The 23,557-nt window shown below is 39.7% G+C and overlaps 1 protein-coding gene and 1 pseudogene across 1 annotated transcript; both read right to left on the bottom strand.

The window, feature by feature from the left end:
* Positions 1-135: 135 nt before the first annotated feature.
* On the bottom strand, positions 136-17,539 carry LOC141318227 (stonustoxin subunit alpha-like). The gene is made up of 4 exons (XM_073833186.1): positions 17,379-17,539; positions 16,635-16,790; positions 1,375-1,421; positions 136-1,291 (listed from the first exon to the last, which is right to left on the bottom strand). Exons 1-4 carry the CDS (start codon positions 17,537-17,539, stop codon positions 753-755), a joined length of 903 nt encoding a protein of 300 aa, XP_073689287.1. The 3' UTR covers positions 136-752.
* A 587-nt stretch (positions 17,540-18,126) lies between these two features.
* The window catches only part of LOC141318211 (uncharacterized), an 81,446-nt pseudogene continuing 76,015 nt past the window's right edge, over positions 18,127-23,557 (bottom strand).

Below are 23,557 nucleotides of genomic sequence, written 5' to 3'. Positions count from 1 at the left end.
TGTGGCGCTACTTTGTGCCTCGTAAATGGCGTAAAACAGTGATTTTTTTACATGGCTCCTTCGATGCCCGATTGAATATCATTGACAAGCTGTTGTGAGCATCGGATAACTGACCCCAGATTTCGGACAGCAGTGGACAAGACGAGATGAGATATGCAAGGTACGTTTACACTCGGTATCATGATTCAATACACTTTAGGTCAAAATCACACCGGAGTTCTCCTTTAATTAATTTTAATCGAAAAATAGCTCTTAATTTCTTTAACAGGAATTGAATACTATAATATAATCTCCTCAAAATGCTTAATAATACTCAAAATATATTATTAAAATATATAACATTGATTTTCTTGAAGGAAAATGTTAAATGTTTGGTCTTCTGTCAGTTTTGACTGAGAAAGTATCTGTGACTCAAAAATGAAGAGATTCAAAGGAAATGTTTTTAATGATTAATGTTCAGTTTCACAGACACTTGTTTCTAGCAGTGCTTTTGATTGTTGCTTTCAAACATCTCACAGTAATAATAATAATAATAATAATAATAATAATAATAATAATCATAATAATAATAATAATAATAATAATAATAATAATAATAATAATAATAATAATAATAATAATAATCATAATAATAATAATAATAATAATAATAATAATAATAATAATATCTCAACATTTCTACAAACACTAGTATTAGTGTGTATTAGTGTGTGATTTGTGTAATGTGTGTGTGTTACAGAGATGTGTGTTATTCAGTTGTGTTTAATGTCACACAGAGACACTGAACAGTTTGAATAAAGTCTAAATCCAGCGTGTAGTGTGTGAGTGAATGTGTGTGTGAATGTGTGTAAGTGTGTGAGTTTGTGTTTGTCAGAGACGCTGTAGAAGGACAGAGTGCCGTTCGACTCGTCCAGATACACTCCTACTCTCTTACAGGAGTCTGGAGCAGCAGATATACCAGTGGACTTATTATTGTGACTAGCAGTGAATCTGTGATTGCAGTTCAGACTCCAGGAGTTCACATTACATCCAAACTCACTGTCATTACTCCATCCTTTCCTCTTGATCTCTTTATATGACACTGATATATGAACATAATCTCCACTCCATTCAGTCTCCCAGTAACAGCGTCCAGTCAGACTCTCAACACACAGAACCTGAGGATAATCAAATCTGTCTGGATGATCAGGATATGACTGTGGCTCATTCACTCGTGTCACCTTTCTGTTGTCGTCAGACAGAATGAGTAGATCGTTTGCTGTGTTTGTATCCAGTGTGAGATCACAGGCATCTGAACACAAGACACACGTTACAAGAGACACATTTACAACTAAACAACAAACAAGAAAACTGTGAGTCTGTTTGTGGACTTACATTTGTGGAGCCCTGCTCTGATCCTGAACTCTCCTCCATGATCCACACTAGAAAACACACACAGAGACATTCATCTCATAATAATAATAATAATAATAATAATAATAATAATAATAATAATAATAATATAATCCAGATGAGTTCTTGTCCTGCTTTAACTTTTGCACATTCTAGTTTTGTTCTTCTAATGCTAGTTACATGCGAACAACATGCTAGTAACGGCTAGCGACTGCATAGCAACATCCTAGCAACCGTCCCAGGTACCTTAGCAACCACATAGCAAAACCCTAGCAGCCACTCTGGGTATCCTAGCAACAGCTCAGCAACATGTTACATGCTACTAATTTGCTAATCATGCTAGCAACATTCATACTAAATTGCTAATCATGCTAGTAACATGCTAGTAACTTGCTAATCATGCTAGCAACATTCATACTAAATTGCTAATCATGCTAGTAACATGCTAGTAAGTTGCTAATCATGCTAGTAACATTCTGCTAACTTGCTAATCATGCTAGTAACATGCTAGTAAGTTGCTAATCATGCTAGTAACATTCTGCTAACTTGCTAATCATGCTAGTAACATGCTAGTAACTTACTAATCATGCTAGCAACATTCATACTAAATTGCTAAGCATGCTAGTAACATGCTAGTAAGTTGCTAATCATGCTAGTAACATTCATACTAAATTGCTAATCATGCTAGTAACATGCTAGTAAGTTGCTAATCATGCTAGTAACATTCTGCTAACTTGCTAATCATGCTAGTAACATGCTAGTAACTTGCTAATCATGCTAGCAACATTCATACTAAATTGCTAATCATGCTAGTAACATGCTAGTAACTTGCTAATCATGCTAGTAACTTGCTAATCATGCAAGCAACATGCTAGTAACTTGCTAATCATGCTAGTAAACATTCTACTAACTTGCTAATCATGCTAGTAGCATACTGTTACCTTGCTAATTATGCTAGTAACATGCTACTACCTCGTTAATCATGCTAGTAGCATGCTACTACCTTGCTAATTATGCTAGTAGCATGATACTACCTTGCTAATTATGCTAGTAGCATGCTACTACCTTGCTAATTATGCTAGTAGCATGCTACTACCTTGCTAATTATGCTAGTAGCATGCTAATACCTTGCTAATCATGCTAGTAGCATGCTACTACCTTTGCTAATCATGCTAGTAACATGCTACTACCTTGCTAATCATGCAAGTAGCATGCTACTACCTTGCTAATTATGCTAGTAGCATGCTACTACCTTGCTAATCATGCTAGCAACATGCTAGTAACTTGCTTATCATGCTAGTAAAATGCTAGTAACTTGCTTATCATGCTAGTAAAATGCTAGTAACTTGCTAATCATGCTAGTAAAATGCTAGTAACTTGCTAATCATGCTAGTAAAATGCTAGTAACTTGATAATCATGCTAGTAACATTCTTCTGAAATATGCTAGTGACATGGAAAAGTATTCACATCATGCTAATAGACAGTAACACACTCTGTCACATAGGGGTGGGAATCTTCAGGCACTTCACGATCCGATCCGATTCCGATTCTGGGAGTCACGATCCCATTCCAAAACGATTCTTGATCTACATTTTTTCCCCAATTAATTCTTCTGCTGTGCAAATACAACTTTACAATTTTAAAAACATGTAAAATTGCAGTTTCTATGCTTTTTGTTTATAGTTGGAATCTCTGTAAAAGTAGGTGTCAGTCTTCACTGATTTCAAGATTCAATTTAATTACTGTTTTCATTAACAACTAAATATCACGATGAACACATTCTCAGGTTTTAATATTACTGCACATGGCTACATTTTCATATTTGTTTTATATCAAATTTAATTTGGGCCAACTTTACTTTATTTTTTAAATTATGTAAGCAAGGTACTTTTTAAAACAATTACTTATTTAAAATAAGTTTTCTTCAGGTATCCGAAAGTTTACAGACAATAGTTTTTCTTTTTTCCTCAGCATTACTGCCATTTTATTATTACTGATGAGATCAAAGAAAGGGAGCTTTAACAGGCTGCATTCAAACTAATGCACAGCAGTGGCGAGAGGTGACACTTTTATTTACCAGGTATGCTGAGTGCTAAAACCACCAGTAATACCAAAAATAATAATATCTTTACATTATTTAGACACCAATATAAAATCAGAGATGAAATCATATTATAATATTTCCTCTTTTTCCTGTTTATTATTATTTTTAAAAATATATATACATTTTATATAGGCTATTTTTTTCTGTGGACTTTAAACTTTTGAATTGTTGAGAAATTATGAAAATATACATATTATATATAATATACAAAAATACAATATATTTTTGGCAATCAGGATCTGGCAGCAACAGCGCGTTTTTCCGCTTGGGCGAGCGCTTCTCGGACAGCTTACCCCGCGAATGAAATCAGAAAACAGAATGCGCATCAATTCTGAGGAGTCAAGGAAGATGCGGGGAATCTGCTTGCCCAGAAGATTCAAATAAGGGATTCATTTATAAGCATGTTTATATTATTTAACACGTGAACGCATTCTCTCTGACAGCCTGGATATGCAGAGCATTAGCAGCTTACTGTATATGGACGGAACGCCAATGATGCACAGATCTATTTCGATATATCAGATGTTTTGTCCTGCTCTGAAAACATAACTGACTGTATGTACAGTTTCGTTTGAAACTATTCCAAAATGCAAGTGCATTTAACCGCATCCGCAATCGAGCTTTAGGACGAACAAACACAAAGCGCACGTGAGTCTGTCAGTGCAACAGTTTCTTGCATTCCAGACGGCAGAAATGAACGCATATCTAAAGTAAAACACGACGGATGGAAGCACACTGTCAAGCAATGCGCACGAGTCTCACAGTGCAAATTCTGTGCGCTGTAGCCAGCCGCGTCTCTAGCGCGCACACGTGCCATATGCAGAAAAAAAAAAAAAAAAAAAAAACAAGCTCAGAATCGATTCTGAAATATTAGGAATCGATTCAGAATCGTTGAAGAGAGAATCGCGAGGCATCGATTTTTTCTCCCACCCCTACTGTCACATGGAGGGTCAGAGACGTACGGATCCATTTGCAGCATTTTATTCAAAACAAACAAACACAAAGGGGCAAGCAGAAATCGTGGTCAAACCCAGGCAGAAAGGTCGGGCTGGCAGCAAGAATCAAACACGGGAGGGAGTCCAGGAATCAAAACACAGGGAAAACAAACTCGGGAAGAAACGCTCGGAAATACAGACCATACGGAACAATAAGACTTCGCAAGGTGGCTGTGTGTGTCAGTGGCTTAAATGCAAGAGAGTCAATGTGAAACAGATGTGTGCAGCAATCAGTGCAGTGGGAAACGAGGAGCAGCTGTGTGCAGTGATTGGTGCAGTGGCTTATGGGGATTGCAGTCCAGAATGTGTGTGCAAGAGTTCATGATGACAAGACGACCAATACGTGACACACACACAGATAAACATTCAGGAGCACACAAACTTGTTGTGCACAACTATTATTTTATTAATAACATACTGTCAATACTTAATAGTTACATTATATTTCTTAGAAAAGACATGGCAATGTCACTGTTTTTAAAGTAATTAAAGGGATATTTCACCCAATAATGAAAATTGGCTGTTAATTTACTCACACTATCAAAGATGTAAGTGAATTTTATCTTCACTTAAACAGTAAAGAAGATTTTTAGCTGAAACCTTTCTAAGGATTGGTCTGCAGACTTGCACCTGCGCTTCCTCTGCAATTATCGTCACAATCGTCGCTTGCATGGAGTGGTTGTAGATATGATGTCAGAACCCAGGAGACTAATTCACTGCTGGTTCCTTCAATATTTTTCTTTATAATGGTGTTTTTCAATTTCAAAAGTTTACATCCCCCTTTCAGAATCTTACAAATGTTAATTATTTTAACAAAATAAGAGGGATCATACAAAATGCATGTTATTTTTTGTTTAGTACTGACCTGAATAAGATATTTCACGTAAAGGATGTATACATATAGTCCACAAGAGAAAATAATAGTTGAGTTTATAAAAACAACCCAGTTCAAAAGTTTACATCCCCTTGATTCTTAATACTGTGTTGTTACCAGAATAATCCAGTTTTGTTTTTGTTTTTTTTAGCAACACTTCCCAAGTACCTTAGCAACCACATAACATAATCCTTGCAACCCAGAGCCGTTTAGAAACAGAGTTGCGACACTCCCATAGGCTTCCATAGGAACTGAGGAATGTGGAAGTAAAGCGTGTCATGGAGCAGCCCAATAGTTCCAAACAACCAATAGTTCCTGCATTGAAACCCATTCATTTCAGCGCTTCTCAAGCACAGTCGCTGGTAAATTGAAGAAATTACATAATTTTTTTTTTACATTTTAACGCATCAGCTGACCCTCGAAAAACTGGCCAGTAGTGGTATTTTATGAAGCACGTTATAGTTAACGTTTATCGTTAGATAATATACAGTCATGTATTTACAGTTATGTAATTGCAGTTAAATAAAATGAGAAACACCGAAATAGCGACCATAGCCAGATACTAGTTGTCATATGTTTAAGCTTCTAGTCTTTCTGCAATCTTTCTCTCACTGTAGGAGGTTGAATGAGTTTCAGTAAAGACTGCATTCAAGAAATACTATAAAAATGTATGCTGAATGCAATTGGTTGCCTTGGGTTTTTTAAACACTATTTTCATCTTTTCTGTTATGTTAAATGCCATATTTGCTTGCCTTTTATAATATTCACTTATGTTGTATATTTGAATATCATAAAATAAAACAAGTAAATTACTTTTTTTTATTTAACATTAAATTGTTAATTCGAAACATATAAAAAATGAGTGTTTGATCATGTCCAAATACACATTCAAATGTATTTAACCTTAAATATTACACTAACTGTAATATAAATACTATATTAGAAAATGTATCTTTTAAATGGTCAGAATCATTATTGCACATATTATTTAGTACAAAAAACTCAAAATATTAACTTAATAGAAATGAACTATATATTACAATTATTTAATTGAATAAAAGTTACAGCCAAAGAGTATGAGAACATATTAATAATGTCTCTTTATCACTCGAGTAGTTATCAATACACAATCAATGCAGATTATGTGTTAATAATTGCTCGCAATTGCTGCAAATATAGTAAAACTGCTGTCTATCCTACTTCAACCCATTCAAACACATTGACAGCGCGGAGTTGTTTGGAACTATTGAGAGCTCCATGAACATGTGACCGCGCGGCAGCGAGATCAAAGCGTGTCGCAACTCTGTTTCTAAACAACTCTGTTGCAACCTCCCTGAGTATCCTAGCAAGCACATAACAACAGTTTTTTTTTGATTGATATATGATCACGAATCCCTTGTTTGTCCTGAACATTTAAAATGCCCTCTGTTCTTCAGAAATATTCTTCAGGTTCCTCAAATTTTGTGTCTTTCAGCAATTTTTGTGTATGTGAACCCTTTCCAACAATGACCGTATGATTTTGAGATCCATCTTTTCACACTGAGGACAACTGAAGGACTATTTTACAGAAGGTCCAAACACTCAATGATGCATTAAGAGCCAGGGGTGAAACTTGTGTATATCTGTGATAAACAACTTGACAAGACTTAAAAGGTAAACTGCACACACTCATACTGAAAGCACAAATTTTGACGTAGTTATGTAGTTATAAAAAAAAAAAAAAAAGTTTATTTAAAAAAAAAAACATGTTTCTATTAACTTGATAGAAACTAGATAAAGTCCAGCAAACATGAAGATAATAAAAATCATAGATGTCATTAATGTTTTTTTTTTTTTCAATTATGGTTTTAGATATACTATTTTAATTGTTTTACAATACAAAATGTAAAAGGTAATTTTTTGGAATTTGGTTGATGGAAATGTCTAATCCAGTAAGGTTTGTAAGAATAGTTGGAACTGCTTTGGAAGTGTTATAAAGTTTTATTGTTATTTTTGATGTTGTATAATTGTTATGGTTATCTGTTGCCATTTTTTGTGACCCTGACCACAAAACCAGTGATTTTATTTTTTTAAATTGAGATTTAGCTTTTCATTGATCTATGGTTTGTTAGGTTAGGACAATATTTAGCCAAGATCCAAGTATTTGACAATCTGTAATCTGAGGGTGCAAAAAAAAATAATAATAATAATATTGAGAAAATTGCCTTTAAATTTGTCCAAATTAAGTTCTTAACAAAGCATATTACTATAAAAAAATTTTGCTAAATATCTTCATGTAATATGACCTTTTCTTAATATCCTAATGTTTTTTTGCATAATAGAAAAATCAATAATTTTGACAGATACAATGTATTTTTGGCTATTGCTACAAATATACCTGTGCCATTTAAGATGCATTACATTTTATTTGGTAAGTATACACATTGTTAATTGCTCTAAAAAGTCTTCTTGTGAAATAGGTTCAGAAGTAGAATAAAAATGTAGCCTCAAGAGGTGATTATCAGGGTTAAAGCACTAACGGCTCATCTAACCTATTGAGTGTTTGACTGACCGTGTATCTTTCCAAATAATAAAAGTCTTTAAGTGTCTCTTTATGGAAGTACTATTCTATGTACAATATTAAAATATATAAATAATATTGAATATTAATTTTAATTGAACAGCAATACATTCAGCTATATCTGGCAACATGACAAACATGTTTTCAGTATCATTAGGATATATAAAAATTAAGTTAACAATAATCCAATTAATAATTATAGTGGATATCACAGATTTCTTTTCAAAATGATTACATTCAACTTCAGGAAACAATTTAATCTTTAATTACTTTCTTCTTCTTTTTAACCTATAGAACCATTAACTGTCACACCCTCTGCACGTTCCCTCAGCCCCAATCACCACGATCCTCCACCAACCAGCCAATCACCACCACAGCACACCCGTGAACCATCACCAGAATACTAATCACCGTCACCTGCACCAGCAATCACCACACCCTTTATATACCTACCTCTGCCACTCACTCACCGGCTGGTATCGAAGTTGCATGGATGCTTCTCTGTGGATCTTCTCCCCCTCCTGTTATCTCTCCTGTGCTCCTCGTGGATTCTTCCGATGTTCTCCTGTGCTCCTCGTGGATTGCTCTGATGTTCTCCTGTGAAACACGTGAATCGTGTTAGAGGGAAGTGACTATTGCTAACGCTATGATCCTTATGAACTTGAACTCACCTGTTGTGTTTGTTTGAAGATTTGACCACAGAGACCTTTACTCACCTGATTGCACGTGTGTTGAACTGTGCACGTTTGTTAATAAATACCTTGAAAGATACTCACCTTCTCCCTTTGTGTGTGGTCGTGACAGGATACCAGCCCGTAAAATATTAACTCACCGCGTCACTCATGGAGGCGAGCGCCGCTATCACCGAAGACACCCCCGATCCATTTGCGGATATGGTAAACGTCCTTCGTCAATCTCTACCTGCTGCTCCAACGACGATTTCCAACACGCCCCTCTCTCGCCCCATGAGTTATTCCGGAGACCCGGGTGGTTGCAATGGTTTCCTCCTGCAAAGTTCCCTCTATATTGAAGCCAACGCACACCAGTTTCCTAACGAAATTTCTAAAATATCTTTTATGATTTCCCTCCTCACTGGACAGGCACTCCAATGGGCAGACGCACTCTGGAATTCACGGAGCGACGCTTTAATCTCCTATAATGCTTTCGTTGCCCACTTCAAGGACGTGTTTGGAGCTGCGCTCACTCCCCTTTCCGTGCACGACGAACTGATCACTCTGAATCAAGGTGCGTCCAATATCCATGAATACACCCTGCGCTTCCGCTCCCTAGCGGCCACCAGTGGTTGGAACCAAGTAGCTCTCCTAGCAGCCTACCGTAAGGGGCTTAAACCCCAGATCCGCAAGCATATGGTTATTTACGATGACAATGTGCCGCTGGAAACCTTTATTAAGAAGGCTGTAGGCATTTCTCAACATCTCTCAGCGTGTCCTTCTACAAAGTCGGTACCCAGCTTCCCTCCACTCCGAACACCGTCACCCCAACGAGATGCGGAAGAGCCTATGATTACTGACTCCTATCGCCTGGATCCTGCGGAGAGGAAACGACGAATTAATAATCGTCTGTGCCTATATTGTGGAGAAGCCTCTCACTTCATCAGTGCCTGTCCAGTCCGCCCGCCTCGTCCAATGGTGAGTACCGTATCTATTACTCCGGCCATGTCTCTCTTACCCCATATTACCGCTGAACTAATAGTAAACTCTCGTACTCTCCCCATCTATGTGCTCGTGGATTCCGGAGCGGCTGGCAATTTTGTTTCATCACACTTCATTGCTAAACATCGAATTCCCACCGTTCAAAATGAGGTCACATACCAAATTACCACAATCCAAAACTCACCATTGGGCGATGGTAAGATATCTCGCCGGACCAGAAAAGTGACCCTCGTCTCCCAACACAACCACCGTGAACATCTGACCCTCCTGGTACTCCCGCGAGCCAACGTGGATGTCATCCTGGGCAGACCATGGCTCATTAAGCACCAACCCCGCATAGATTGGAGCACAGGAGAAGTCCTGGAGTGGGGCAAGACGTGTGAGAACCACGGCTACCGTCCTTGCTCGTCAGATGCAGAGTCTCCATACCGTCCTATCCCTCTGCACGCCACCACCATAGAGAGCCCTGCCACTCAATCCGCCACCGCCATTCCCCCCGTCTATCAGTCTTTCACCGATGTCTTCAGCAAGGAACGGGCCACACAACTACCACCGCACCGGCCCTGGGACTGTAGTATCGACCTGCTGCCAGGCGCCAAACTACCCCACGGGAAGATCTACCCCCTCTCACGTCCTGAGCAGGAAGCCATGGAGAATTACATCCAGGAGGCTCTCCAACAGGGGTTCATCAGACCTTCCACGTCCCCAGCAGCATCCAGTTTCTTCTTCGTCCCCAAGAAGGATGGTGGGCTCAGACCTTGCATAGACTACCGGGTGCTCAACGACGCCACGGTGAAATTCGCCTATCCACTTCCTCTAGTGCCAGCTGCCTTGGAGGAACTACGGGAAGCCCGCGTCTTCACCAAACTCGACCTCCGCAGTGCATACAACCTGATCCGTATCCGAGAAGGAGATGAGTGGAAGACCGCCTTCATCACCCCCACCGGTCACTATGAATATCAGGTGATGCCCTATGGCCTGGCTAACAGTCCTTCCGTATTTCAGAATTTCATGAACGAAATCTTCCGCGACTACCTCCATCGATTCGTAATCATCTACATTGACGATATCCTCATTTACTCACGTAACCTCAAAGAACATCAAGACCACGTCCGTCAGGTTCTCCAACGCCTCCGTGAGTACCAACTCTATCTAAAATTAGAAAAATGTGAATTCCATCAGCCCTCCATCTCCTTTCTCGGATACGTGATCACTGCGGAGGGAGTTCGCATGGAAGCCGGCAAGGTGGACGCAGTGGCCAAGTGGGCGGAGCCCAAGACGGTGAAGGAGCTTCAGCGTTTCTTAGGCTTCGCTAACTTCTACCGACGCTTTATAAAGAACTACAGCCTCCTATCGGCTCCACTCACTTCCCTCTTAAAGGGAGGACGCCGGGTACTACAGTGGACTCCAGAGGCTCAGCAAGCCTTCGACCGTCTAAAGCAAATGTTCACCACCGCTCCCATCCTCAAGCACCCCGACCCTTCAAGGCCCTTCGTGGTGGAGGTAGATGCGGCGGACGTGGGCGTAGGAGCTGTGCTGTCCCAGTGGTCTGATGAACCCCGATCCCTCCATCCGTGTGCGTACTATTCCAAAAAACTCACCCCAGCTGAGCAGAATTATGGAATTGGAGACCGCGAACTGCTGGCCATAAAGCTCGCCCTCGAAGAGTGGCGGCACTGGTTGGAAGGAGCCCAGTTCCCCTTCACCGTAATAACCGACCACAAGAACCTCCAGTACATTCAGCACGCCAAGAGACTAAATGCCCGCCAAGCTCGCTGGTCATTATTCTTTGCCCGATTCAATTTCAACATTACTTACCAACCCGGCCATAAAAACACCAAAGCAGACGCCCTATCACGTATGCACTCACCTGAACCTACCTCTGACGATCCTGATCCAATTCTACCCCCATCTGTCTTTCTCGCACCCATACTATGGCAGCTGGATGAAGATATACGGGCCGCCACCTTCGAGGAACCTGCACCACCGGAGCTTCCCCCGGGTCGTGTCTATGTCCCAAGCCGTCTCAGACCCCTTCTGTTGGATAGTACGCACACGTCCCCCGGCTCAGGACATCCTGGCAGCAGGCGAACCCTCTCGCTCCTCCAGCAGAAATATTGGTGGCCCAACATGAGCAGGGAAGTGGAACGGTACGTCCAAGGATGTTCGGTCTGCGCCGTCAACACAACCCCACGCCGCTTACCCGAAGGTAAATTACAACCGTTACCTATTCCCCGCCGACCCTGGACACACTTGGGCATTGACTTCGCCACAGACCTGCCCCCCTCTCAGGGTTACACCACAATTTTAGTGGTAGTCGATCGATTCTCGAAAGCTTGCAAATTAATACCTCTCAAAGGTCTCCCCACAGCACTAGAAACCGCAGAGGCACTGTTCCACAATGTATTCCGGAACTTCGGACTCCCAGAAGACATCGTGTCCGATCGGGGACCCCAATTCATTTCCAGGGTCTGGCGGGCCTTCTTCCAACTTCTGGGTACCACAGTCAGCCTGTCATCCGGATATCACCCTCAAACGAACGGGCAGACCGAACGGAAAATTCAGGAAATCTCCCGCTACCTTCGGACGTACTGTTCCCAACATCAAAACACCTGGAGCCAGTATCTACCGTGGGCTGAGTATGCGCAAAATTCCCTCCGTCAAACCTCTACTGGTCTAACCCCATTCCAATGTATTCTAGGTTATCAACCAGCTCTGTTTCCATGGACTGGAGAGTCCTCCGAGGTGCCCGCGGTAGATCACTGGTTCCGAGAGAGCGAGAGGGTGTGGGACTCAGCGCACGTCCATCTCCAGCGGGCAGTACGGAGGCATACGGAACATGCCAACCGCCGTAGGTTACCCAACCCAGTTTACCTCCCCGGGGACCAGGTATGGTTGTCCACTCGAGACATACGCCTCCGGCTGCCCAGTAGGAAGCTGAGTCCCCGCTACATAGGGCCCTTCACCGTGCACTCACAGATCAACCCTGTCACCTACCGTCTAAACCTACCTCCACATTACAGAATCGCCCCCTCGTTTCACGTTTCCCTACTCAAACGCCACACTGAACCCCTGTTCCCTTCCTCCACAGAATCGGAGTCACCTCCTCCTCCCGACCCGCCAGAGATCCTTGGAGATAACATCTACCAAGTCCAAGAAATCCTAGACTCCCGGCGGCGGAACGGCCAGCTCCAGTACCTAGTGGACTGGGAGGGGTTCGGACCCGAGGAGAGATCGTGGATACCCCGTGACGACATCCTGGACCCGACTCTCCTCGAGGAATTCCACCGCCAACATCCCGAACGCCCAGCTCCCAGAGGTCGTGGTCGTCCCCGTCGCCGTTCTTGGGTGCCTGGAGTCACCCGTGGAGGAGGGGGTGATGTCACACCCTCTGCACGTTCCCTCAGCCCCAATCACCACGATCCTCCACCAACCAGCCAATCACCACCACAGCACACCCGTGAACCATCACCAGAATACTAATCACCGTCACCTGCACCAGCAATCACCACACCCTTTATATACCTACCTCTGCCACTCACTCACCGGCTGGTATCGAAGTTGCATGGATGCTTCTCTGTGGATCTTCTCCCCCTCCTGTTATCTCTCCTGTGCTCCTCGTGGATTCTTCCGATGTTCTCCTGTGCTCCTCGTGGATTGCTCTGATGTTCTCCTGTGAAACACGTGAATCGTGTTAGAGGGAAGTGACTATTGCTAACGCTATGATCCTTATGAACTTGAACTCACCTGTTGTGTTTGTTTGAAGATTTGACCACAGAGACCTTTACTCACCTGATTGCACGTGTGTTGAACTGTGCACGTTTGTTAATAAATACCTTGAAAGATACTCACCTTCTCCCTTTGTGTGTGGTCGTGACATTAACAAAGATTTTAAACACTGAGACCTAAAAGAATTTGTTATCCCTCTGGTGGAAAAAGTATTGTGGCTTTCATTTCTCATTCGCTAGTCATTGTGAATACTGCATTTATTGTAATCCTGTAATAAAGGCACAAGCAACAAAGACAAATTTTGAAACCTAAAATATTGGTCTCATTTCAATACAACACTTTTAATAATTTAAGCTTTTTTACCCCATTTGCAATATTTCTTTGATTTATTTGTGTAGATTGCAAGTGATGTTGCAGGTAGTGCAGAATGCAAGTGCTGATTGAAAGTGGTGTTGCTTGCAGAGGAAGCACAGGTGCAAAACAGAGAATGCAAATCAGTGCAAGTGCAAGTCTACAGCCAAACCTTTCAAGAAACCTTGGTCTTTGGTGATTTATAAAATGTAAGTCAATGGGTATTCTCACTTGAGATTAAAAAATATATATATATAGGTAAGACAAAATGAATGCCTGTGGTTCCTGATGATATATTGAGATTTTATCATTCTCCATAATAACAAAATCAGGTGTCGATGTGTCTATGTTCTTTGTATGCGTACATATGCAGACGCACCTGTGTTTCAAATGGTACGCTCAATTTAGACTTGGGCACACTTGCAGGACAAACTGTAATTTAGTTTAAAACTCAAATCAGCTCAAACCACAGTAGCAAAAGAATTAAGATCTGCTCCAAACAGTACTAACATGGCAAAAAAAGAAAACCTCCTCTAAATAACATTTAGTTAGTGAGTGTGTAAACTGCAGTAAAAAAAACATGAAGAAGGACAAGAAGAAGAAGTCACTGATAGGGTTGCCAACTAGAGCTGAAACGATTCCTCGAGTAACTTGAGTAACTCGGTTACAAAAAATGAAGTCTCTTTTAATTTATTATATGAGTTTTCAATCTAAAACGGGGTCTACACACTAGAGATGCGCGGATGGGCTCAATCGTCACCCGAATCTGCAGCTTCAAATACATTAACCGCCCGCCACCCACCAGCACCTATATTTTTCTCTGATTTATATAACTGCACCCGATCACCATATTACACTTAATGTAATTCTTAGTTTTGCATGCTGATATGATGAATGGATGGTTAATTTATAACAGCAGACTGATTCAGCTGATCTGCACATCGTAGCACACTTATATACGTTTAATCACTCATGATTTTAAGCCAAATCCACGCAGAAAAGAATTAACTGACATCTGGATGCGACTCTCCGCAATCTCTGACGAAATCGGTCGGGTTTTCTCTGTGTTAGAGCCATTCTAAACTTACTATTTGAACGCATACTGGATGCTTGGACTTTGGAAGTTTACCTGGGTTCACCAGTTTCAGAAATGCCTGATCGTAAAAATCTGCTTCTTTTTATTTTTAAGGTATTGTTTTCGTTCTAATCTACTGATTCAAATAAGTAATCAATAATTATTATTGTACCATTGCGCGCCTAGCCTGACCGCGTATGAATGATCAGGCAGCATCTGTGGACAGAGCAGGCGCGGTCGCATCAGGCACAATCGTCAAATATATTTCAAAAGAAGCCGGCGCCACATTCCTGACACTGTCTTTACTGGGTGTTTTTAGGGAATATTTCAATGTATTAACATGCGATTGAATTAGCTATTCATGTGGTGGACTGTCATGATTTTGGATAATGCAGGAAACTACTGAATGATGCGCATCATAGAAGTGGGTAAACGCAAAGCCAACCAAGGCACTACACCACTGCATTACCATGCTTAATAGCATTAGCACAGGCATAACTCCCTTCAAACTTTATATTCATGTTTTAGAAAATTTAGTTAATATTAGCATCATGATTTATCTCATCCACCCGCATATAATCAGCTTGCATTTTTTTATTACCCGACCCACCCGACCCGCGGATTATCCAGAGCGCCCGCGGATATAACCACCATCCGCGCATCACTACTACACTATCTATAAAGATCAGTGGGTCTACAGTGTTTTCAAAAGTGTCCGTTTTCGAGGGTTGAAATCGACGGAGTAGTGTAAATGACATGCGCAATGTTAACCATATAGCAAAAGTTATAAGTTTTAAAACTTATAGTTTTATTGGCTTAAAGCACTCCGCGTGAAACCATGCATGGACTTATGTTTTGCCTCCTAAATGCCACAAAGCATTCCAAGATCAAGACAGTAAAGGCTTATGTTATGCCTGAGCTGTAGATTTTGAAACTTTTAGTTTTGAAAGTTAAGTTGCAAGACTTAAAGGCAGTGTTTTTGTATTACTAGTAATAATTAATTTTATTGTATACCTTAGCTTTGATAATTAAAAAAATGCTTTATTTTAAACCCAGTCAACTTTGTTATTGTTCACAGTACAATCACAGACAGTAAAAAAGGGTTAATAACTTAATGCTTGTTTTTGATTGAAAATGTTGTTGCATACTATGCATTTAAAAAAATGATTTTAAGAAACCTTTCTTATTTTCTCTTTGATGTTTAAAATTGTTCTTTAATTAAGCAAAAATATGGTTTATCCAATTACTCGACGGAATTTTCGGCAGAATACTCGATCACTAAAATATTCGATAGCTACAGCCCTATTGCCAACCATTCTGTGCAATCCACAATTATTCCATATTTTAAGGCATCAAAAAAGCAATCAGTATGAAAGCCATACAGAAGGCATTTTGTCCTGTATTTAAGGCATATGGCTTATGAGCACCTAGACCACAAAAATAACATTTTCTAAAGTGGGAATTAATCACTTGGACATGTCATTGTTTGATTTACGAACATAGCAATTTGAGAAAGGCTTTAAGCCCAAGCAGAATCCTCTGCCGGCTGGTCGTGCTTGCTTCACACAGTGAGTGCTTACAGCAATTCCCTTCACTGTTTCAGTTTTGGCAAATGCAAACAACATAATTATTTTTAATTAATTCAACATGCAGCAACATGTAAGAACACATCTAGTTGAAAGAAGATGTGATCAATCAATCTTATTTTCCTTTTCTGAAGTTGGCAACCCTACCCTAATATGGAAGTACTTCTGATGGCTACATAGGTCCACGTAATGCCTTACAACAACCCTTACCTTTTATTTTTGTTTTTATTATTGCTTATTGCTTTATTCTCTAACAGTTGCAGAAGAGAGGATGATTGTTTCTGCTCAACTTACTTGAGTTTGTCCAGATGTTTAAGTGTATCTGAGAGCAACTTTGCCCCTGATTCTCCTGGGTGATTGTAGCTCAGGTCCAGCTCTCTCAGGTGTGAGGGGTTTGAAGCTGATGCCAGAGCAGCACAACCTTCTTCTGTCACCAAACAGCCAGATAATCTACAACAACAGCCCAAATGTGAATGTAATAAAAAGATATATAATATATAATACAAGTATCCTAGCAAGCACAGTCTTAAATGAGTTAAAATGTACTAAAGTGAATCTAATTAGATATCAGTTCTGCGAGAAGTTTTAAAGTTATTTAAAAGTTTATTTAAACACTGTTGTGTGTGAACAAATGAAAACCGAACAGTGTAATTTAACACTGGGGATTTTGATGTGTTGACACTTTTGATGGTGGACAGGACTCATCATAGGCATATTTGATTACACAGGAGAGTGTGAATATTTGTTTTCAATTTGAATTGGTGCATATTAACATAGAAGTCCACGGAGACCAAGATGGAAAAGAGCACACCATTTTTGTTTTCTTTATTTTACTAAAGCATAACATTTTGTTGTTGTGGGTGTATGCAAATAAAAGTAGATCCACAGTTTGGACTAATATTTTACTAATAACTCTTTAACCAAAAATTATAAGTATTTTATTTTTTTCTGCTGTTATCATGAACAAATGCAACTGTACAGGCAAGCACATTTTCCAGCCTTAAAGGGTTCACAAACAAATCAATGTGAAAGCCAAACCTCAGTATGTTGAGTCGACAGTTTGGACTCCTCAGTCCAGTACAGAGTAGCTTCACTCCTGAATCCTTTAGGTCATTGTTACTCAGGTCCAGCTCTTTCAGGTGTGAGGGGTTTGAACTCAGAGCTGATGCCAGAGCAGCACAACCTTCTAATGTCACCATACAGCCAGATAATCTACAACAACAGCCCAAATGTGAATGTATTAAAAAAGATATACAATATATAATACAAGTATACTAGCAAGCACAGTCTTAAATGAGTTAAAATGTCATAAACTGAATCTAATTAGATATCAGATCTGCGAGAAGTTTTAAAGTTATTTAAAAGTTTATTTAAACACTGTAGTGTGTGAACAAATTAAAACAGAACAGTGTAATTTAACACTGGGATTTTGATGTGTTGACACATTTGATGGTGGACAGGACTCATCACAGGCATATTTGATTAGTCTGTGCCTACACAGCCCCATACACAGGAGAGTGTGAATATTTGTTTTCAATTTGAATTGGTGCGTATAAAAATAGAAGTCCACGGAGACCAAGTTGAGAAAGAGCACACCATTTTTGTTTTCTTTATTTTACTAAAGCATAACATTTTGTTTGTTGTGGGTGTATGCAAATAAAAGCAGATCCACAGTTTGGAATAATATTTTACTAATAACCCTTCAACCAAAAATTATAAGTATTTTAAATTTTTCTGCTGTTATCATGAACAAATGCAACTGTACAGGCAAGCACATTTTCCAGCCTCAAAGGGTTAACACGAACAAATCAATGTGAAAGCCAAACCTCAGTATGTTGAGTCGACAGTTTGGACTCCTCAATCCAGTACAGAGTAGCTTCACTCCTGAATCCTTTAGGTCATTGTTACTCAGGTCCAGCTCTCTCAGTGGGGAGTTTGATGATTGTAGAGCTGAAGCCACAATTTCACAGTGCTGATCAGTGAGATTACAGGACATTAAGCTGAAAAAACAACAACAACTGTGGTTAAATAGCATGAAGGTGTGATGTCTTGCTTTATTAACCCGTTCACTGGTGAGTTTAAAATATTTTAGCTGACCCACCAGAGTGAGTTTTTTTAAGTGACCGTTATTTTAGAATGTTTCCCCTTATTGTTTCCATGGTGAAGCTTGTCACGTTACACAATGCAGACACAATAACACTGTATGACAGCCAGTTTGCTTTTATTTTATTTTTCCTTGATGATTCAAAATATTCACCCACTTGCTTACCATGTCATGAACTATCTGATATTCTGATTCACAAATATGTGTGAATTAAGTGTGTTTTGCCATTTAAAACCCTATTTAAATTATCTGAATCGTGATCTATAACGTGAGATGGGCACCGCCATGTTTGTTCGCGCTGCCGTTCAGAGATTCCTGTCAGCCTGTATTCAGATTCAGCGCCAGCCAACGTACGAAAGAATGAACTGATTTTGGCAGCTGCGTGACTTCACCGAACGTCCTAAATACCATATTTGGGACCGTACTCCTAGGGTCACAGAAATTAGAATGTTTAATTCATACAGTGAAGACTATGAGTGCTTAAATTAATTAGATTAAAATCTAAATTTTGGTATTGTAACACCATTTATTTTTTGTTAATGTAAATTTTAAATATGTCTATCATTTATCATTTATTTGGGTGTGTATGAAATATGATACTCAACAAAAAAAACACATGCACATGTATGCATATGTATTTTTTCTTGAGTTATCATATTCATACATCAGGCTTAATATGGATCATATATGCAATTTATTGCAAATAAATGATAATCAAGAGATCCAAAAAGTCTGCTGTGTCTCATTTTACATTTAGATTAACTTAAATAAAGTAAAAAAAAAAAAAAAAAAAAGTTTTAATTAAAAATGCTGTATGAATAATCAAGTTACTCAAGTAAAAAAATCAAGTAAATCAAGTAAAGGACTTTGAGGTAAGAGGGCATAAAGTGGATTGTGTACAACAAGTTTTTCAGCAATGTTTTGGTCATATTGATAATTTATAGGCACTAGAAATTAGCATATTGAATATGATACAGTATACAGGCTATTTTCATAAATAGGCATTATACTTATTGTTCAACAGAATTTTACAAAGAATGTTTAGTTTACATTATGAATAAATGTTTTTTAAATTGTTGGCTAAAATGTTGTAATATGCATTGCCAGCATTCTGTTTTCAGTTAATTTACTCCCAAAGGGGCAACGTATCCTGGGGAATACTTACATTAAAAATAAATAAATCAATAAAATCATTAAATACTATTATTTGTGTCCTAAGAAGATGGAAAATAGCAGTAAGTTAATTTTCTGATCTCTTTTTATGGTCTTACCCTTTTTAAGGTTATATCAAGAAAGAAATATGTGACTTAATTAAAGGTCATACTTTATGAGCATTATGTGTATGATGCTTCAAAGATTTTGTTTCTTTTCTCACTTATACAGAATTTTATTGTGGGAAGTGTTATTAGCTGAGTGTCTATATTATATTAACCAGCTCTATTCTATATATATTTTTTAAGAGGGCAAAGCACAAAGTCAGTTTCTTGTCTCTTATCTTCATGTTTTCTTCAAGCATTCCAAAACAATTCACAATGTTCGTAATTCGTCACAAAAGTGAATTTTGTATTCCACAAAAGACATTTATATTTACTAAGATTTAAAGAGACTTATATAAGCTTTGTTTAAAAAAAGCAATAACTGATTAGCAGCCAAATGTTACATTGTAACCATGGAAACATTTGAATTCATGCATAATGAGAGAGATGCGGGAGCCCATAAATTAAAAATATTTTTAATTTATGGGCTCCCGCATCTCTCTCATTATGCATGAATTCAAATGTTTCCATGGTTACAATGTAACATTTGGCTGCTAATCAGTTATTGCTTTTTTTAAACAAAGCTCCATGCCTTAATGGTATCTTAATATCCACATAAAAAAAAACCTATAGAATATAATATATAGAAAACTGTGCTTTGGCATTCCACTGCAGTGGGGCAGTTGTGATGCTGACTGGTACAGCGGGAAAGTGATTCCAATCCTCAGAGGAGAAAGAACGACTGCGGGTAAGTTGCTGCTTAAATACTATTTTAATAGGCGAACGTTACATTGAGCTGCAGTTAAAAGCACTCATTTGAATTTATTAATTTATTCGTTTCAGTCTGCTTTGTGCTGCTGTTAAAAGCACTCTGTCGTTGGATTCGTTCATTTATTCGTTCTGTTTACATTGATCTGCTGTTAAAAGCACTCTGTCGTTGGATTCGTTCATTTATTCGTTCTGTTTACATTGATCTGCTGTTAAAAGCACTCTGTCGTTGGATTCGTTCATTTATTCGTTCTGTTTACATTGATCTGCTGTTAAAAGCACTCTGTCGTTGGATTCGTTCATTTATTCGTTCTGTTTACATTGCGCTGTGGTTAAAAGCACTCTTATATTTATTTAACTAGGCTATTCGTTTATATTTACATTAAGCTGCTGTTAATTAAGCACTCGTTGGTCTGTTATTTGCCTTGCTAGTGGTTTCTGCGTTTAATAGTAGTTTTGATTGTGCTTATTAAAATTCAAAACTGAGCGGACGGCCAAGGGAAGCTTTGGTTATTCATATCGCGCCCTTCCAGAGCAATTAGAAGTGCGAAGTTGGTTGCATTTAAGTTTCGATTAGAGACATTTTGCGTGCGTGCAATACATTTGCGGCTGTACTGAGCCCAGGAGGCGTGGCTAGCGAGAATACTGCTTAAATAGCTGGCTCACTTTCCATATTGTGGGAAAGTGATTCCAATCCGCAGAGGAGAAAGAACGACTGCGGGTAAGTTGCTGCTTAAATACTATTTTAATAGGCGAACGTTACATTGAGCTGCAGTTAAAAGCACTCGTTTGAATTTATTAATTTATTAGTTTCAGTCTGCTTTGTGCTGCTGTTAAAAGCACTCTGTCGTTGGATTCGTTCATTTATTCGTTCTGTTTACATTGATCTGCTGTTAAAAGCACTCTGTCGTTGGATTCGTTCATTTATTCGTTCTGTTTACATTGATCTGCTGTTAAAAGCACTCTGTCGTTGGATTCGTTCATTTATTCGTTCTGTTTACATTGATCTGCTGTTAAAAGCACTCTGTCGTTGGATACGTTCATTTATTCGTTCTGTTTACATTGCGCTGTGGTTAAAAGCACTCTTATATTTATTTAACTAGGCTATTCGTTTATATTTACATTAAGCTGCTGTTAATTAAGCACTCGTTGGTCTGTTATTTGCCTTGCTAGTGGTTTCTGCGTTTAATAGTAGTTTTGATTGTGCTTATTAAAATTCAAAACTGAGCGGACGGCCAAGGGAAGCTTTGGTTATTCATATCGCGCCCTTCCAGAGCAATTAGAAGTGCGAAGTTGGTTGCATTTAAGTTTCGATTAGAGACATTTTGCGTGCAATACATTTGCGGCTGTACTGAGCCCAGGAGGCGTCCCTAGCTGTTTCAGTAAAGCTTTGTTTGGTTGTGTATTTAACGGTGTCATACCAGCTGACGCTGAAGCGTCAGCGGAAGCGTTCAGCCTCCTCGCGTGAAGACCGACAAGAGTAAAGACTGCGACTTTTCCTGCGCGACTTCTCCGAGCAACGACACCGACAACGCACTTAAGTACTCCTTTCCTTTTCTCACTCTTCTTTCTGTCCTTCTCTATCATGTGTTTCCAACTCATTCCGGTGCTCTCTACACACCGCACTAACATCACACGCACACGCCGACGCAATCTCTCTAACCTGCGTCCAATACACACCTCTTCCACTGAACCTTTCTCTTTCACGGTTGGACTTTGGAACTGTCGATCAGCTGTCAACAAAGCAGACTTCATTTCGGCATTTTCCTCGCAATCTGGCCTGAGCATCCTAGGTTTGACTGAGACCTGGATACGTCCAGATGACTCTGTAACCCCAGCTGCTCTATCTAATAAATTCTCCTTCTCTCACACCCCTCGTCAGACTGGAAGGGGTGGGGGTACAGGACTTCTGATTTCCAACAACTGGAAATACTCAACCCATTCTCCTCTATGCAATTATAACTCATTTGAATCTCATACAATCACTATAACATCTCCTATCAAACTCCATGTTGTGGTCATTTACCGCCCTCCTAGTCAACTTGGCATCTTCTTAGAAGAGCTGGATGGGCTGCTATCCTCTTTTCCAGAAGATGGCAGCCCACTTCTGGTCTTTGGAGATTTTAACATGCATCTGGACAAACCCTATGCTGCAGACTTCCATTCACTTCTTGCTTCATTTGACCTAAAACGCACTACCACTGCATACACTCATAAATCCGGCAACCAACTTGATCTCATCTACACACGAAACTGTACTTCAGACGACATTGTGGTCAAACCCCTTCACATCTCTGACCATTTCTTCATTACACTAAACCTACATCTTGCTACTTGTGCACCCCCACCCCCCCTACCCGTTACTTTTAGACGAAACCTACGCTCTCTCTCACCCTCCCATCTTTCTTCATCAATATCCTCCTCTCTTCCCTCTCCTACCCACTTCACATCTCTGGATACTAATGCAGCAACCGACATGTTATGTTCCACTCTTACTTCTTGCCTAGATGAAATATGCCCTCTCTCCTCCAGGCCAGCACGGGCTGCTCCTTCCAACCCTTGGCTATCCGATGTTCTTCGTGAGCATCGGTCCAAACTTAGGGCAGCTGAGAGAAAATGGCACAAATCTAAGGATCCATCTGACTTGAGTATGTATCAGTCTCTGCTGTCATCTTTCTCTACCCATGTCCATACTGCCAAATCTTCATACTTCCACAACAAGATCAACAATGCTCCGGACACACGCAACCTTTTCAAAACTTTTAATTCACTGCTCTGTCCCCCTCCACCACCTCCCACCACTTCTATAACAGCTGATGATTTTGCCACATTTTTTACAGAAAAAACTACATCTATCAGTAATAAGTTCTCAGCTCCACACATACAGGAACTAAAACTGACCACACCCACGGCTGAAACTCCCCTCTTCTCCTTCCATCCCCTTTCTGAGGCAGAAGTAACCAAACTTCTCCTCTCCAGCCATCCGACGACATGTCCTTTAGACCCCATCCCCTCACACCTTCTCCAAGCAATCTCTCCTACAATCCTACCAGCGCTCACACACATCATCAACACATCTCTTCTCACAG

The sequence above is a fragment of the Garra rufa genome, chromosome 1 (assembly GCF_049309525.1).
Source record: "Garra rufa chromosome 1, GarRuf1.0, whole genome shotgun sequence".
In the NCBI taxonomy this organism is placed as follows: domain Eukaryota; kingdom Metazoa; phylum Chordata; class Actinopteri; order Cypriniformes; family Cyprinidae; genus Garra; species Garra rufa.
This window is presented reverse-complemented; position numbering and strand designations above follow the sequence as displayed.

Coding starts and splice junctions, on each gene's coding strand:
- LOC141318227 (XM_073833186.1), bottom strand. CDS start 17,539: ATGGTGACATTAGAAGGTTGTGCTGCTCTGGCATCAGCTCTGAGTTCA. Junction 1,422..16,634: donor AAACATCTGGACAAACTCAA/GTAAGTTGAGCA, acceptor TGTGTTTTCTAG/TGTGGATCATGGAGGAGAGT. Junction 1,292..1,374: donor CAGAGCAGGGCTCCACAAAT/GTAAGTCCACAA, acceptor TCTTGTGTTCAG/ATGCCTGTGATCTCACACTG.